This window comes from Centruroides vittatus, unplaced genomic scaffold (genome assembly GCF_030686945.1).
Source record: "Centruroides vittatus isolate TY-2023 unplaced genomic scaffold, ASM3068694v2 contig_341, whole genome shotgun sequence".
NCBI lineage: Eukaryota > Metazoa > Arthropoda > Arachnida > Scorpiones > Buthidae > Centruroides > Centruroides vittatus.
Window position 1 is genome coordinate 1,985,360 of NW_027122166.1, and position 19,697 is coordinate 2,005,056.

Below are 19,697 nucleotides of genomic sequence, written 5' to 3' on the forward strand. Positions count from 1 at the left end.
AATGTACAATTCATTACACGATTTTCGAAGTTGCCAATATAATAAATTATCTTATTTTCTTTACTTTAAACATCATCGTTAGACCGTAAAATTAAGGATGATTGAGAATATTTGTATATAATGTATAGAAAAATTTTATTTTTCAAGGTTTTTGACGCAACGACATGCATTACGTTGAAACTCTTATCCGTGGAGAGAATTACGCACGTGTACACTCGCCATCCAATAATCGTCGTGAGAAATGTATACACGAAAGGGGTGACGTTCTTCCGATCGCCTTTTTTTATATAAATTACCGAACGATAATTGAATTTTTAACATCATGGATTCCGATATAAGCTTAAACAACGTAAAACAAAAGGTAGGTGCAAATTCCTGTAGTTAATTATATAAATAGGTTACCGACCGGTGTACCAGTTGTGATAATATAAAGCATGCTTTTTAATTTAACGATATTCTCGCGTAACTAGTTTTTATAACTGGAATTTTAATGTTCCGTGCGCCGTGGACTGTACAAACAATTCTTGAGCAATATCAACAAGCGTCAGAGAATAGGAAACTTTTAACAATTTATTATTAGAAATTCCTAGTTTTAACAGTAATATAGTTTGGTTTGATAATAAGAATATAAAATGATTAAAAGTAAGCCTATATTTTTACATTTATCGTCACTAGTTCGTGCACTTAGCACTCGATGTTTATTAACGGATTATATAAGCCACGTCTTAAAATAATACTAAAATTCAAGTATTATCTGACAATATAATGTCTACAGTTTTATATTAACCAAGCTTATACGCGTTTTCATCCGATATATAAACATAATTTGTAAATTTCAAAGAATAATCTGAATTAATTTTTATTCTTTTCTTTAGAATTTTGAGATGGATCAACCTCATAACCTCAATGGAGAATGTATCGAGGTGAATTTATTTAATTCATTACTTTTAATAAAGCGATAATCGTATTCTCGTAAACATATTTAATCGCAAGACATTTAAGATTTAAATGCGATTAAATATGTATTTTAAATTGGAAAAAATTATGTCAAATGTGTGGTAATTGATCTAAATTAAGAAAAATATAATATAAATGTCGTAAAATAATTAGGCCGAATTGACAAATTTTATATTCCTAAAAATAAATAATTTAAATGTTTCATAATCGTTATTTTGTGTATAAGATCAACACATCGCGTATAACTTTTCGAACCGATTATTTTTATTAGATGAACTCTGATAAATTTCAAAGTTTCAAAATAATAAGAGACTAGCAAATAATTTTTGCCTAACATTATAACCTACGGACTTGTTGCTAAGTAATAATACTGTATACTTCTTTCCAGTGGCGTGCCGAGACATTTGATAGGGAAGCTGTGTTTTTGTATGAAGCCGACTTACAGGGGCAATGAATTAATTGCGCGTCAGGGCCCGTTCGTATTCGTTTGTTCGATAAGCCAGTAAAAACCGTATACTTCTTTAAATGTATTTTTAATAGATTATCTGACGTACTTAATAAATAAAAAAGTTCAATATTTATTAGATTATTTATTAGACCTTCATTATTAGATTCAATAAATTCCCTATGCCCTCTAAATGCCAATTCTCGCTTTGAGAAAAAACATATAACATCTATTAATTTAGATATATCTATTAATCGTTATAATTTTCAATATTTATTTTATATTGTCTACCAATGTTAAATTCTATTCCGCTTTGAATTCCAAATTGCTTCAATTTTACGAAAGAATCGTCATTCGTCATCAATTTTATCGTCAAAATGTCGAAATTTTTGTTGACGTATTTATATTTAATTTCGGCATTGGTCTTTCTCTTTTATAATGTTTTCTTTTTCATTATATGGTTTTGAGCCAAAACTTTTTTAAAATAAATTTTTGAATCACTAGCCACGATATAAGGGCTAAAATTAAAATTATCAGAAAAACTTACTTGGTAAAACAAAATGTGTGATGAATATACCTACCTAGTAGAAAAAATTCTTCAATTGTATGAATATACTTTTAAAGAAACTTATAATTAAATATAACTTTGTGAAGAAACGTACATAAAAATAACAAAATATTCTGTACTTTTTAAATCTTAAAACAATCCACTTAGTGAAATAGCTCTCTACGAGTGTCTAATGAATGGAATCAGAGACGTCCTGGTAGGTGTGCGGCGCGTGCATGCACGCGGGTTGCCAAATCCCGAGGGTGCCGATACCGGTCAATGTCAAATGCCTCTTTTGTTGCATTACTAGTATATCTCAAAGGACGCCACAGGGCTGTTGTAAATTTTAAACGTTTCTCACCATAGCTGTAAAAATCTAAATATGTTAAACTTAATAGTCATTTGTTTTCTAACTAATTCGTTTTAATACGATGTGTACATGGAAATCAGTTCCCCATTGTACTGAGCTAGTGATTGGTTCGGTTAAGCTTTTGTTTAAGTAAAATTCTGGCTCTTTCAGCAGGGTATTATTTATGTCCCCATTTCCTAATCTCTTAATTATTTAACTACTTCTTAGTAGAAATAAGTCGAAACTAGTTACTTTGTACTTAAATATCTGTAGTCTTGGGAAAACATTGGAAAGACAAATTTTTATGACAACGGATATATAAATCGTAAATTAAGGAATATAAATTCTAGAGCTTTTTCTGTACCTCGTGCATCTTTCATTAAATTTGATTGTAAATGATGCTACCAAAGTAACAGTTAATTTTTCAACGTTATACAAGAATTGTACACGTTTTTTCTGCATTCCCTTACAGATGGGACATACTACATCGTAATATCACCGGTTTAACATTGAATATCCGTAAGTAATATAAGATGGGAGAGCGGAATAAACGCAGAATAAATATATCAAATATTTTAATGGATTTTTTTTTAAACTCCTGTCAACTATACAGAACTATCGTAAAAACATGCCAGTAAACTCCTATCGGTTGGGTTAAGTTATAAATCTAGTCTAGGGTGGGCAACCGTTTTTTATAACATGGGCCAGAATAAATTTTACGTTTTTTCCGCGGGCCGTAGTAGTTAATTGACGCCTTCTTGTGACTCGTAATTTTTTTAGTCTGCAAATACGAAATAAATAAATAAAAAGTTAATTACTACATTTATTTCTCTTATCGTTTTCGAAAATTACAAATAATTGGAAAAATAACTAATTAATAGTTATTTTTCCAATTTAATAATCTATTAAAGATCTGGCGGGCCGGATAGAAACTTTTCGCGAGCCGTAGCTGGCCCGCGGGCCGGGGGCCCGTCGTTGATCTAGTCTGCTCATGATTCACATAATCGGGCGAGGGCGGCCGAATATCTAGCAGGCAGGCAGCTAACAGCCCACAACCGGTCCGGGATATAAAATTGGATGCTTTATGCGTGTGTTGCTTCTACCAGCTAAACCGGGTGAGGTTGGTGCTATGTAAACCGCATGTGCCAATGCCTATATAATCTGGCTGATTGGAAACTGACCCGGTTTCGACATTCCTTCCGCCACCGAATTATTCGAATATACAATAGCAATCTTATCGTTTTTTTTCACATGTAGTATAGAAATTTGTAAAAGATACATAATGCAGTTATAATAAAATATTAATTTTAATTAATTAAAAGTACGTTAAAATATGAAAATTTATATTTTATAAAATACAAGGGAAGGTCATTGGAAGGTGGAAGCGGCGCTTCTATCGCTTCCAATGATAGCACGCCACTGCTTCTTTCGTTTTCGTGTACGAGCAAAGGAACAAGATGTCTGTAATTCATCCAAATTAGTTTACGTGTGAAAATACGTTACTAGAAATAAACATATTCCTATATACACCTATAAATTATATCAATAATTCTATATGTACTTTTAATAAAAGGTATAAATAAAATTAAGAAAATTCCAGGAAATTTTGATAGTGGGTGTTACAAAGAACTCTGAACGAGTTTGTAAATTATATTTTTTATATTTCGTTGAAAGAAAAGCCAGTTCAGAGATCAACGTGAACGTACAATAAATGCCACTCGTGTGTCATATGCTCGAGACAATAAGGATGCGCTATAATTTCATATAATTTATAAATAGAAGGTGACTTCACTGTTGTGTGATAGAGAAGAATACTTTAAATTTCTGTAAATATTTAAGGAATAATAAATTTAATTAACCTATTTTCGAAAAATACAAATAAAAACTTATCAATTACCTTAATAGGGTCAATGTATATAATAGCCATGATTTTATTCTGTTAATTAAATTTATAATATGAGAATTTATAATAAAATTTAAACATTAATTTATATTTTATTATAAACATATACGAACGAATTGAATTCCCCAAATCTTTATTTCTTTTAAGATATTTTACATATATATATATGTATACTGAAATTAACAATGTTTATTTTCGACGTAATGAAGATTTATCAAATAATTTTATTATATTTTAAATGAATAAAAAGAAATTCGAGAATGACGTTTCCATATTTTATGTATTGCAGATGCCTACAGAAGAGAAAGAAAAACGTTCTTCAGATTGCAACATACATTATGGCGTAGACGACGTACCTCCTTGGTACATTACGATTATTTTAGGCATTCAGGTTTGTAATTTATTGTTTTTCTTTCGTAAATTTTCACTCTTTCATAACATTAATTGTTTAATCCTCAAAAATTACTCTTTTCTCATTTTCATCTTCATTCCGTAGCATTATTTAACTATGTTTGGTGGAACTGTAGCTTATCCTTACATCATCGCCCCGCATCTTTGTATGAGAAATGACGATCCCGCTCGAGGTTACATAATATCCACAACGTTCTTCGTATCAGGAATTGTCACATTTATTCAAAGTACATTTGGAGTCAGGTAAATATCAGAATTTAAATTATAATTCATACGAAATTTGGAGTAGATGTCGGTTCAAATACCTAACTCTGTCACAGATAATCGAAAATTTTAATTACGTGAACTTTTATCCGTAGGTTACCCATCGTTCAAGGAAGTTCTATGGCATTTTTGGTACCGGCTTTAGCGATATTGAATCTTCCCGAATGGCAATGCCCCCTCGATATTAATGACCACTCGAATTCTAATCACTCGTTTACAGAACCCGAATTCCAAGAAATTTGGCAATCTCGAATGAGACTGGTAAGTAAACACAAAGCGATTGAAAAACACTGCATTACCAACAATACAAATTAAGTGCACAGCGATGATGTACTTACATTGTAAGTAAATAGCATACCGGCGATCATTATCAACTGATATAAAAAAAGTAGCGAGTGCTTAAAATTCAAAATATACGATATTTTGTTTTGTAGATTCAAGGCTCTATAGCTACTGCCGCGGTTTTCGAAGTAGCCATTGGTTTTACGGGACTTGTAGGATTTTTATTACGCTGGATCACTCCTTTAGCGATTACGCCTACAATTGCTCTAGTGGGTCTTCCGTTATTTGCAGAAGCAGCGAATCACGCCAGTGGAAATTGGGCTATCGCTTTCCTGTAAGTATCTTTAAAAATGAAAAAAAAAAGTCTTGTACTGTACAACTTAATTTATTTAAATACATTTTTCTTTTATAGAGCCATATTGCTACTTGCTTTGTTTTCTCAATATTTGAGGGACGTAAATATTCCGTGTTGCGCTTATAGAGAGTCTAACGGATGCATCAAAACAGGATATCCAGTTTTTAAACTATTTCCGGTATTCACTTCGTTTCTTAAATTTACATTTAGAAATAGAGAATTTCGACTGAATGTTTTTAACCGTTTAATGTAGGTTCTTCTTACAATAATTGTAACTTGGTCATTCTGCGCCATTTTGACAGCTGCTGATGTTTTTTCGGAAGGGAATTCTGCTAGAACGGATCTACAATTGTCGGCTTTATACGAGAGCCCGTGGTTCAGGTTTCCCTATCCTGGTATGTATAAATCATGTTCTATCTAATTCTAATTACATTTTCCCTTGAACTTTAAGATCCAAGAGATCCAAGAGAGAACTTTAAGATTCCCTTGAGATTTAAGATCCAAGAATGTGCCGGTTAGGTCTTCAGAATAAAGAACCAATGGCTCGACGACCGTATTCACAACCAAGGATCAAGACTTAGAAGTTAACCAATTCACTTAACTTCACGTACTAAAAGTAAACTTCTAGTTCTTGTTCCTTGGTTGTGAATAGGAATAAATGGTCATGTCTTCGCATGGCTTAATCTGTCAATTCTCAATATTCATCATTTATTGATTTATCTTGCTTTTATTTGGTTTTATATAATATCCAATTCTCAGTTCAGAATTTTATTCTTATAATTTCGTCGGGATAATCGGAGATAAAATATCACTCCACTGACTCAGATAGATTCGATTCTACCGGTAATATAATTAAATTCATTTTTATATTCTAATATAACGCATATTATTATTATACAGGTCAATGGGGCATGCCGACAGTGACCACTTCCGCCGTATTAGGGATTTTAGCGGGTGTATTCTCGTCAATAGTAGAATCAGTTGGAGATTATTACGCTTGCGCCAGAATATCGGGTGCCTCCGCACCACCCATTCACGCCATCAATAGAGGTATTTTCGTAGAAGGAATCGGTTGTATCTTATCAGGACTCTGGGGAACAGGTAGCGGAAGTACATCTTTTAGCGAAAATATCGGCGCCATCGGTATAACTAAGGTAAGTTTCAAAAGTAATATAAAAATGCACGTTTTGCGACTATTTTACACATTTGTCTACGAAGGTGGGTAGCAGAAGAGTCGTTCAATACGGAGCGGTAGTGATGATTTTATTTGGATTCTTAAGCAAGTTTGGTACGCTCTTCATGACCATTCCCGAACCAATTATCGGTGGAATATTTTGTGTCATGTTTTCGATGGTAACGGCCGTCGGATTATCTAATCTTCAATACGTCAATCTTAACTCCACTAGGAATTTGTTTATTTTAGGTATAAGTCTATTTTTAGGAATATGTATTCCTAAATGGTTACAAGCCAATCCCGGAGCTATAAATACAGGTTAGTTTAATATCTTATCTAATGCGGAAAATTATATGTATGTATTTAAATTGATAAGATACTTGTTGTAGGAGTACCAACTTTAGACCAAATTTTCACCATACTGTTAGGAACTAGTATGTTTGTGGGAGGATTTCTTGGATTTGTGCTGGATAATAGTATCCCAGGTGAGAAATAATAACTTATTTGTGAAAATACTGAATAGGCCTACGAGATGTTTTCAGTACATTAAAAACAAATGAACATTTCAGGTACCGACGAGGAGAGGGGGATAACAAAATGGAATAAACATAAAACTGACAAGAACCCATTTGAAAATAGCAAAGATTGTTATCGACTACCATTTAGCGATAGGTTAAATTGTTCGTTTTTCTCTTACATTCCCATTTGTTATTCCTACAATGAAACGAATATTGTCAATAAGCTTAGAAATGTTAATATTAACAACAGAAACAAAGAAGAATACACCGTAAACGTAATTAAACTGTAAACGCGCTGCGTAATAAATAAATAGTTTTTATTTTAATAATTACGGTCTTATTAACATCAGTATTATAGTTGATGTGCACACTAACATGATTATTTTCTAAAAATTTATATTTTTATATCTTTCGGTCGTGCAAATCATTGGAATGCAAAGATAGTTTTGCAATCGAAAAGTACAAAAGGAAACGCGGATAATCAATGTAGTTAGTTATAAACATCAAATGTAATTTCAATGCAACACAATGCAAAGGAATATGAGTCATCAGAGTGAAAGTGGATGTAATTCGTAGATATCGGAATGTGAAATGACAGGGAACAAAGTTTATTTGTTATTGTTCTGAGACTAATTAGTATAAAAGTAATCATAGCTTATTTATTTATACTAGTTGCGACAGAGGCTCGGGTTATTATCGGCAACGTTTTAGTTGATTGGTTTTAACTATATTTACTATGAAACTAATATTTAATTCAAACAAATTTATATATTTTATTTTAGAACTAATATATTTAAAAATTAACCCGTATTATTTATTCTTATTTATTTTGGTAACCACTAAAAAGAGGTTTATAGACGAATAAACAAACTTGTCAGATATTCACCAGAGGTCAAGAACCACTCAAAAGACAATTTTAATTCATAGATCTTTTATTTATATGCATTAGTGCAATAATGCGATTTATATCCGGCAAATATTGATAATTTAAGCTTTATATTTATTTTTATGTTTTATATAACCTAACTGATAAGTACAGTGTAGATTTATGCGCACTTAAAACCCTAAAACATGCATGCAATATAGTATGTTCCCAAACCAGTAAAATATACAAAATAATATGTAGCCTTTTTATTTCTATTCTTTTAAATAAAATCGTTCGCACAATTTAACGATGTTTTAAACAATATTTTAAAGTACTCTGCTAAAACATCTGTACAACTCAACTGCCGAACTATTTCCCTATTTTCAAAAGAATTCTGACAATCGGCAATGCAGTTGGACGAGTCTTTATCAACATTTTGAATCTCTTTGACGCTATCGAAATGATCGTCGTAGAATTTGCATGCCTGAATCCACCTTCTCCGACGTGGTAACAGGCTCTGGAGGTAGAGGCACTCTGGTTATCGTGTCTCGATATTGTTGAACCCTCAAAGATTCTTTAACAAATACTTTCTTAGTTCTTTTTCCTCCATGTTCTTACATTTATAAATTTCTGTGTTTATCCTTGTCTACTTAGATCGTGTTTATTAATAGGACTTAAGTTATTAAACTGGTGTAGTTTCCGATTAGCAAATAAAGGAGATCTTAGTAAAAAGTCAGAATAGCTCTATTTTCACCTGTACGCTCTGTGTGTTTCGGACATGGAGACACCTCTTGAGCATGTTTACGATATTCTCTAATTTTTAAAACTTTTTTAAAAACATAATATCGCACCTGACAATGATATTTAAGATAAAAGATAAAATTACTTAGTTCCTTTATTGTCTAATATTAATACAATACCAATACAAACATTAAAAAAAGAGCGTAACATAAATGTTTTTTAAAATACGCCTGTATAAAAGGATAAGATCTGTTAAATAATTAGTTTTTTTAGGAATGTTAAAAAAGTGTTTTTTACTCATTGATCTGGGTTGGTTGTTTTTCCTGTTCGATTTATATTTTTATTTCTTTTCTATAATATTTTCCCTTGTTACTTCCTCTTTAAATATTTTTCTAACCGTTACGCTCTCTATACAAACGTATTTTAAAAAACATTATGTTACGCTCTTTTTTATGGATACTTTATGACCGTATTGGTATTATATTAATATTAGACAATAAAGGAACTAAATAATTTTATCTTTTATCTTAAATATCATTGTCGGGTGCAATATTATTGTTTTTTAAAAAGTTTTCAGTCAAGAAAGCATACTTCTGAGGGATGGAGGATTGATTTGAGAGAGGGTAATAAAAACAATGGTCTTAGTGACTAGAATGTACATACAGTGACCCCAGTATTTACAATAATGAAACTGCGAAACAAAAAATTTGCTTGGGCTAAGGTTAGCAGGAAATAAGACCCCGACATGTTCCTAGCACAGACTTTTAACATTGTATCTTTGCCACTTCGTCACGTCCGAACCATTGCAACCTTTCTCAGATCTCTCTTCGGTGGCATCATCTACAGTAGTGTTTTTCAACTGCCAATAGAATTTAAATAGTAATCTAGAGTTACTGTATGCATTTTGTTACGTACAGTAACTGTAGATAAGCATATATATGCTTAATGAATATATTATTCATAGTCACATATACAGTAATTAGTTGGTCCATGTAAAATTATCCATAATTTTACCGGTCTGCGATGAGAAAAAAGTTGAAAAACATTAGTTTACAGGATAAGAGCTTTAATTTGATACCAAATGCTTTGAATAGCAATAGGCGGCATAGAGTTATAGATATATAGCGTGATCTTTTGTAGTTAGATGATACAATTTCAACAATTAATATTACATATTTAACTACATTAATAAACAGATTTTTAATTTATGTTTCTCACAATTATTTCTTAATTTTGATAGAATAAAACCGAACAGTAAGGTATAAAAAATAATGCTATAAATAGGACTGTGAAAAGTCAGGGGCAGAGGAGGCACGTGCTCAAGGCGCCGAAATGATGGTGCCAAACTCCAAAATTGTTACATAGGCAAACTAATAAATTTATATAAAACCGTCACATATGAGTATGAAAAATTATATTATCATGTACAGTAATATACTGTACACGATAATATAATACTTGCAATATAATAATACACTTTTTATTAAATATAACGAATACAGTAGAGACTCGTTAATCGGAACCCCGGTAATAGGAATCGCCGGTAATCGGAACGATTTTCAGTCGGACTGTGTGGTGCTGAATCGAACGTTTTTGATACTAAATTTACTTCTAAAGTATAATTTTCATGTTTTTATATTCTTCAATATATTTATTTTGTTTGTACAAAATGCAGAAATAATTTTTAACGATACGATAGCCTCGATTATTATTATAAAAATTTTCGTTAGGCTTAAAATCGACGAAAATTCAAACACGAAGCGACACGCAACGGAGAAAAATTCAACACGAAGCGACACGCAACGGAGAAAAATTCAACACAAAGCGACACGCAACGGAGAAAAATTTGAACATCGGACAGGTTAATGTATTTTTTTTTGTACACAATCGGTAATCGGAACAAATCACTAATCTGAACAACCCCAGTCCCCAATTGATTCCGATTTTCGGTTCTCTACTGTATTATTTTTTTATGATTTTTAAATTTGTAACAGACTAATGAAAGGATTATCCAAAAAAGATGTAATGTATTAAGAGTACAGTTTGTGATAAATATGAATTGACACAATCGTACTTTAATTGTTTATAATAAACTGAGTTTAAAATTTTTATCCACTGTTTAATGTTATCAGCCGGTTATTGTTATCGTAGTTTGCAAGTTTCAAAGTGATAATAATAAGCGGATTCCACTGTATTAAAATTACACATTAATTATTTACATCATTTATCAGTAGCGTAACTAGGACCGATAATATTGAGACCTAAACTAAAATTAATATTAATACGCGCATATTTTTCTAATATTTATTAATTTTTATTATTGATTAAATTGCAATGAAGCTCAATGTCAGTGAGTATCAGCTTCTAAAACAAAAACAAATAGCAAGTTCATAAAGAAGAGGCAGGTACTAAATAATATATAATTATATCCGTATTACTACAGTAAAAATACTAACTAAAAATAACTAAAAATTAATTAAAACTACGGAATACAAATAATTTTTACATAACTGACGAGATGGATTAAAATCGATACGTAAAAAACTTTAATAAAAGAATTTGATTAAAGAAAAAAGTTGATATATACTAAATATAGGAAATGAATAGTGTGTGATTTACTGTATATTGAAAGATCTTCGCATTCGATACTCAAACTATAAGGAAACAAATTGAAAAAACCATAATACACCTATCCCTCGATTTACACGGAAGATAGGTTCCTGAGAATAACGTGTAAATCGAATTTGTATCATTTTGAATGCAAAACCGTGTAAATCGAAAAAGTATGCAAAAAACGCATAATTTCGTTGTTTATTAATTATGAATTTTTTTCAATTTTTTGAAGGTACATAAATCAAACAAAAATATTGAAAGGCAAAAAAAATATATTTCTTTTATTAATTAAATACAAAGTACACAGGAACAAAAAATAGAATCTGAAAGATTCATAAAAATGTAATGTAATTGTGTAATGTAATGTAATGTAATGTAAAAAATGTAATTAAAAATAATGTAATCGTTTGTTACTTATGAATATGAAAAATTAAAATTTTCTGGTTTAAAACTATGTGCAATGAATGCAACTTCATGTGTATGGGGGAGTACCCTATATCGGTTTATCGGTTACTATTTGACGGATTGAAATAAAACTTACCTAGTATCCTAAATATCAACTACAACATATAATTAAGGTGGATTGGAATATAGATGTAGATTAAAAATTGTTCCTTTTGATCATAGCCAGTTTATTTTCTTCATTTATTTTTTAAACCGTGTAAAAGCGAAAACGTGTAAAAGAAGTACCGTGTAAAACGAGGGATAGGTGTAATGTTCATAATATATTTTTTGAATAAAGTACCTTATTAGTTTATAAAAAATAGAGTTGTGCCCTTCTCCTCCACATATTTTTCCCAGCAGTTTTAATTTATGGAAAGAAATTAATATAACACATTTGTTAAATAACAATAAACGCATAGAACGCGGTGTTGGAGTGCTTTTATCTAGTGTTACCAGCGGGCGCTGTAAATTTGTCGCCTTGTTATTGAAGGTCTTTGTAGAGATTCCAAACTAGTGTTGCCAGTATTTACCGAGCAACAGGCCAAATTTTTAAAAATGAAAAAAAATCAGAATGGCAATAGTTTTTCCGTTACATTGTGTCTTTATTACTAAATGATATTTATATAACTTTATTTAAAATCGACTCAAAATTTGTCTATCGACATCTAGCTTTTTGTCTTTGTCTAGATGGTCGTTTTTTTATATTTATCGTGATGTATCTTCACTTTTAAACGTATAATTGCCTTTGCATTATGATTTTAAGCGGAGATTCCCAATGGGGTCGACGGAAAAATCAGATAGTTATTGTATTTTTTCAAGAATTTCAGATAATTTTCAAATAAGAATAACTAAAATCACGTGGAAAATTCATTAACTGATTTAATAATTTACTTGATATATTGCGCAAAATCTTGGGAAATAACTAAAAATTTAAGGGATTCGATCGAAAAGAATATTTTCTATACGGCGAGAGAAAGATTGGTAACGGCTGATATTAAGTATTGCAAACCATTAATATAAATGTAAAAAGATTACAATTGTAATAAAACAGTGAAATGTAAATTACACTTTACTTTTTAATTACTTTTACATTACGTCCCTTTTTTATTTTCCACTTTATTCTTTATTGCTGGTTTTGTATTTTAGCTTTTATTGAGTCTGTTTTTAGTCGGATTAGATAATCTGTGTGGTACGGCATGACCGACAGATTATACAAATTAACGAATTATATCTAAAATTATGTTATTGACATTGACACCTTGTTCGTGATAAACCATAAAAATTATTCGGTGTGATGTATAATCTCGAGTATCCGTACCTTAATTAAATAAAATTTTGCTTTCCTTAATTTATTATAATTGTAAATTACTAACTTCTGTATATGAATTTTCACCGAATGTTCTAATTTTCAACTAAGTTAACGTATTTCATATTTATATAAATAGAATAATGCAAAATAGGTAAGAACGGAATGAGGAATTACTAGTAATTTTGAAACAGTAAACCATGACGTAATGTCATTTCGCGAATGTTTTAATATATACAGAATATAATATTGTAGAAAAATTTTTTTAACATAATAATTTGAACTTGGAAGAAATAGAATTGTTAGAACTCGTTGGAAGAAATAGAACTCGTTTAGAATTGTTTGACTTTTTTCCACTCTTGTTGATCAAATTAGTCAATGATTAACTGGATATCTGATTTTTGCACCGTTTTCGCTTCTATGCATAACATGGCTACTGCATTGAGATGACTTTTTGCCATGTCAAAGCGTAGGTAGCCTTTTAGTTTTTTTAAACAAAGAGAAATTACTCTCAGCTGTAGAATTTGCACACATGCATTCTCAGAGCTATAACGACATTAATTAAGATAAATAACTTAAAAATCTCCATTCCATATACCATTGACAGAGCGCCATCAAGCCTTCAAGCATTGAAAATTTCAAGATGAGAGTTAAGATGTAATATCTCATTCTGAATTATTGATGACATTCAGCAAATTCCTTTTGTCAATCATTATTTTCTTTCATAATTAATATCATTCATTAGCACTATCACTGCGTTGAAACCTACAGACAATAAAAATTGTTATAAAAATGTGAGGTTAACCGAGGGTAGGAGATGGAAGATGATTCTTATCTTCTCTACCTCTTAACGGCACAAGACCTTGATGTCCGACCTCGTTTGTCGAAAGGATGACTAGGGATCGAGCGGTCAATGTTTATTTATGGACGAGGATCGTAGGATCCCGTTCACGTCAGGAACTGACACCAATCTATCAAATTTCTCGCGGACGCGTTATTTTCGGAATCGTGGGATGCCCGATGACGATAATGGAGGAAGAAACGCACACTCTTCTATAGTTAAATAAAAATACCCGTTTATTTTGGGATTGATATGAAATACATCAATTAACATAATTGGAAGTATTATTTATATCATCGCATCGAATTATTGAACCGCGTCTCGATTGATTGGAGAGAGAGAGTTTACAAAACATCGCGAGTAGGATAAATACCTTAGTAATCCTGAGATTTGTTGACAAAGTCCGAAGAACGAGAGTTCGTTTGAATATAAGAGTCAAATTGACTGAAGTTCAAATCGAAGAATTCGGATGGATGGGATGGACGGCTTCAACGGCGGGAGACGATAATCCACGGCACACACACAATCACTTGACAGTTGTCGAAACTTTTCTCCCGTTGCGTCATCGTTCGTTTTCTTTTTATTTCGGGATCTCGGGTTCGAGATTTCACGATGCACGTCAAGGGTGGAAGTCCTTTTTGACCAATGGTGAATTACATGATATAATTATTTTTCAACAGTTAACTCATCTTCTACAAGGAAGTATTACCGTGGGAACGAAGGTTTATGATTAATTTTTACGAGAAAATTTGTCGGGTGTTTTTCCGTTTTTTGTTTCTGTGTTTGATTTAACCCTAACTTTCAAAAATCGGTTGGCAAATAAAATAAAAAAATTAAATCGAATCTCGTTATACTTATATTCGGGTCTTCACAAAAATAATTTTCATTGTATAGAAAATAGTGGCGCCATCCTTTAAAAATTAAAAAAAGTAATTATTATCTATTGATAATTATAGCTAACAATAACGATTATATTTATAGAATATTGTACGACAGGGCTGTCCAACTGGCGGCCCGCGGGCCGTATACGGCCCGCCAAATTATTTTTACGGCCCGCGAGTACATTTTACTATGAATAAATTTATGTTTCTAAATTATTATTATTAATATTAAAATTATTTTACTATGTGAAAATTACGGCCACAATGTTCTCATTAATATATTACGAATATTTTAAAGTTTTCTTTTTAGTATAAATAAAATATATTTTTAATTAACATAAACTGACTTTTCATTTATCAGCCTTCTTGGCCCCCGAAATGTTTGGTGAAGAAAATATGGCCCGCGGGCTATGATAAGTTGGACAGCGCTGTTGTACGACATAGCCCGGAACGCCCCCTAGTGGGCGTTCTAGCAGTAGCGGTTCATTCCGTGGTATAATAATAAATTTATATTACAAATAAAAATAATAATATACTGTTAATAAATAAATTATACTGTTAATTTAAATAATAGCTGAAAATCATCGCTAGGGACGCCCCTAGTGGGCGTTCTACACATTCCGTTACAGATTAGATATACAAACAATGGGATATATATAGAAGATAAGAAATGGTCTTGAATTTCTTCATATAAATATTATTAATTGGAAATATGAATTAATTCATCTTTTTCACTGCACTGTTCATTGTGTAAACGATTACATGATTATTAACAATGTTATAAGAATTATGTTGAGATACACGAAATTCTTTTTCACCTGCGAAAAATACCTTTAGTTATTAGCACAAAAACGAAACATTTTACATTTTTGTATATACGTGAGATAAAAATCGTTCTAGTAATTGTAAATTCTTTATGTTTTATTTATTTATTTTTTTAAAACTAAATACGTGCTATGAGCCCATGATCGGAATGATTAACAAAAAGTAATTGTAAATTAGAAAAGGTAATTCGTACTTGTATAATTTGCGATGCAGTCGTATGCATAAAAACGTTTGGGGCTAGCCGACTACGGTGTTCGGTAGATTTGCGCAATAAGAATAATAAGCAAAGAGATGAGAGACAATATGTGGTTTGTGGTTCTGGTTCCTTTATATTAAATCCGATTTGTGAATGAATTACGAATCGAGGGTTCATCTACTTGTGTTGTAAGAGAAACCAATAGAGATGAACGAACGCTGCATTTACAGGAAATGTGTAAATGTCGCGGCAATTTCTTTGGAAAGCGTCGGTCGAGAGAGAATTAAATTCGTGGCTGTTTTCGCACGAAAAGTAATGAAACGTAACTTACGTGAAATCGTGGTTTGCAGGAAAGCGCAAAGAGCAGTCGTGGCCGAGTGGTTAACACTACAAATTCGCATTTTTCTTATTTTTTTTACTCCAGATATTACGAAAATAAAATATTTCATATATCAGCGCTGTCCAACTTATCATAGCCCGCGGGCCATATTTTCTTCACCAAACATTTCGGGGGCCAAGAAGGTTGATAAATGAAAAGTCAGTTTATGTTAATTAAAAAAATATTTTATTTATACTAAAAAGAAAACTTTAAAATATTCGTAATATATTAATGAGAACATTGTGGCCGTAATTTTCACATAGTAAAATAATATTAATATTAATAATAATAATTTAGTAACATAAATTTATTCATAGTAAAATGTACTCGCGGGCCGTAAAAATAATTTGGTGGGCCGTATACGGCCCGCGGGCCGCCAGTTGAACAGCCCTGTCATATATCATTGTAATTAAAAATTTATTTATTTCAAAACGTATCAGTGACAGCAGTGAGCTATTTTCCGTGTTTGGTCTTGATCTGTCAGGTACCAGAAGACCACTTGGATTAGAAATCGTATTAGCTGTGTACTTCCTCTTTTCTTTTGTCTAAGGCATAGCTTAACACATCTAAAAAGAAGTTTCAACTTCGTCATAAATGCAAAAATAAATCATTCTCAAGAGGGATATTTAGTCATTCAATAAATCTCCTTATCTTTCTTATATTTCAGAACGTGACTCGCTTCCTAGTCTTTATCACGTATAAGCTTTTAACTGTAAAATTAGGGCACCTTAATTTAACAAAATTTCACTTTTATTCATAGATTAGAAAGGGTCACTCAGTAAATTTAACAAGGTAGATTAAAAGGGGTGTTACTAGGCTTGAAGTCTATTCATTTTTCGGTTCGAAGGATCACCATAAAATCGAAATTTTTATTTATCTTTATACGGACACGAAACAGGAGAATATTTCATTTTTGAATACATGTTACTGTTGACACGAATGTATATACAGCGAATGTTCCGCAATAATCCGTCAGAGAGGCTGAAAAATCACGAAATTCCCTGAAATTTCCAAACGTTTTACATTAAATTTCGTGGAGACGCAACAATGAAACTCCGACAATTTGTTGCGATTATTGTTATTGCAAACAATTGGATTTTTGGTCGTGCGATTTAAAGTCTTTGATTTCAAGCGTTTTTTCAGTTTCTCACTATTTCCAGTAATTTTATCGGTAAGTTGAGACTACGAACTTTTTAAATTTAGGTATTTTTGGACATTGTTAAGCTGAATATCACAATTAGTGGCAAAGATTTTTCGACAAAGCTCAATTTAGATAATTGATCGGTTTGGTTGGTTAATTTAGAGCTGATAATAATGTTTCTAACAGTAATGACGGGGCCGGATGGCCGAGCGGTCAAGGTGACAGCCTACCGCTCTGGGGACCCGGGATCGAATCCGAACGGTTCGAATAATCCCCAGGAATTTTTCGGGGGGTGGTCTGTTCGGATATGTCGGGCCCCGTCCCTCACCACCCGGTCGCCCCATTGTGGGCCTGGCCGAACCCATAATGGGCCTACTAAAAGAGGCCCTCTTAGTGCCCACAGGGCGGAAAGAGTTAAAAAAAAAAAAAAAAAAAAAAAAAAAAAAAAAAAAAACAGTAATGACGGATGAAGACAAAATTACTGTAAGCGATTCATATTAAATCAAAAAAAAAATTCAAATTTACTGAGCAAAATATACTTTTAATAAGTTGGACGTTTGTAGTAAAACAATCGCATGAAAAATGAAATCACATTAAACCGAGGTCTTCCAGCACATTTTAAAAATACGTATTTCACATTAATGGAAAAATCTCTCACAAAAATTCAATTACGAAAAGCAATTTGTACATAAAAATATTACGCCTATTCGTTTCAAATATGTTTCCTCTACTTAGTAACAAATGAGTCATTAATTAATGATGTGAAAAAGTAAAGTATGATGGACATGATGACTCAAAAATATGGAAACGTTTTCAGTTATCAAATCAGCATGACAGGAAACTTGTAGTTGAAAAGAAGGCTTACAGTAAACTTAATTCACCACACTACACCTTTATTTGTTGCTGAGATGGTTTTATTGAAAAAACTAACGTTTTCGGCCTACTCAATAGGCCATCATCAGGCTTAACTTTCGAAAACGAAACGTTGGCGTTCCATTAAAAGAATACATTTGTTTAAAAATTCAAAGCATCAGTAACGGAAAAAAGGAAGAACAAGATAATATATACAAATATAAATATACAATAAAATCAAAATAGTGAAAATAAGAAGTAAAAAAATAAAAAATAAAAATAAATCTACTGGTGATACTTTATATAAACATAGTAGCAAATTGCTAAGGAATAATTGATGAAAAATGTAAATATAAACCAAGGCAAGCCTACGAGGTTGTACTAAATTTCTTGACTACAAATTTCCAAGCTGTCGGTAGGCTGTATGCGTCCCTCGCGTTTATGCATGTCTCCTCCAGCTTGCTTTTGTAAATTTCAATTTTTTCAGCGGTATTTGCTAACGTCGGGGAGCTCAAGGGGTTGACAATAGGAAAAGACTCCAACGCAACGGTACTTTCGCAGTTCGCGCAGACCCAAGGCTCAATAATTAAATGGGAAGAATCGGTTATTGTCAAACGGATGAATTAAGCTAATTATTTGCTGTGCACGTATCTGCTTTATACTTACAGTAAAGCTTCCACAAGCTGTACCAGAGCTGGAAAACGATGTATCGTCGACCAAGTGGATTACTTTGAAGATGATAGCGCGTCGGTGATTTAAACTATTCAAAGCAAGCAACTATAAGCCGTCCTCGAACTTTTGGATCCTACCACGTAGAAATGACGTGTTTACTTTTTATTTTGTATTTTTGCGGTATGATGAAAACGTTTCGAGTTTTGCGGCATGTGTGTATTGTTTCTGATGTTGTGTTACTAAATCCAGTGAATGTAATAATTAATGCAACCATTTTTTATATTGCAATATGTAAATTATTCAATTCAATATTAAACCGCGATGTGCGGTAGCAGTTCCGCAAAGGGCCAAATATTTTTTTATGCCGTTGTGAAGCAAACCAGCATCAGTGTATGGCAGCTGTCGACCTGATCGAATATGCTAAACCAATCTGGAGTACAGCAGTCGCTTTTTCTTCGAGCGTTGTCGCATCCGCATCAGATACAACGGACACTGAATGGAAGACAGACAGACTCCGTTTGCACTCGGATCTAATGAAAAATTGCAGACGGCAAAAGTGGTCGGCAATGCTTAGATGCGTGCTGACGTCAACAAATTTCGAGACAGTTGCGAATGGTATGATTTTAAGACAGATGTCGGTAATTCGCAGGCTAAAACATTTATTAATGCCAAATATTTTTGTCAACAATGATGCTTGGTTGCATTATGAGGACGGGAGCAGAGCTAGCAGACAAGA

At 32.1% G+C, this 19,697-nt stretch overlaps 1 protein-coding gene across 1 annotated transcript; it reads left to right on the plus strand.

Moving 5' to 3' along the window:
• Positions 1–278: 278 nt before the first annotated feature.
• Positions 279–7,526, plus strand: LOC136974116 (solute carrier family 23 member 1-like). Its single transcript, XM_067268925.1, has 12 exons — positions 279–361; positions 876–923; positions 4,491–4,592; positions 4,698–4,855; positions 4,972–5,137; positions 5,311–5,492; positions 5,571–5,691; positions 5,767–5,908; positions 6,414–6,667; positions 6,732–7,005; positions 7,077–7,172; positions 7,257–7,526. The coding sequence occupies exons 1-12, from the start codon at positions 323–325 to the stop codon at positions 7,493–7,495; spliced, it is 1,821 nt and encodes a 606-aa protein (XP_067125026.1). The 5' UTR covers positions 279–322; the 3' UTR covers positions 7,496–7,526.
• The last annotated feature ends 12,171 nt before the right edge of the window (positions 7,527–19,697 follow it).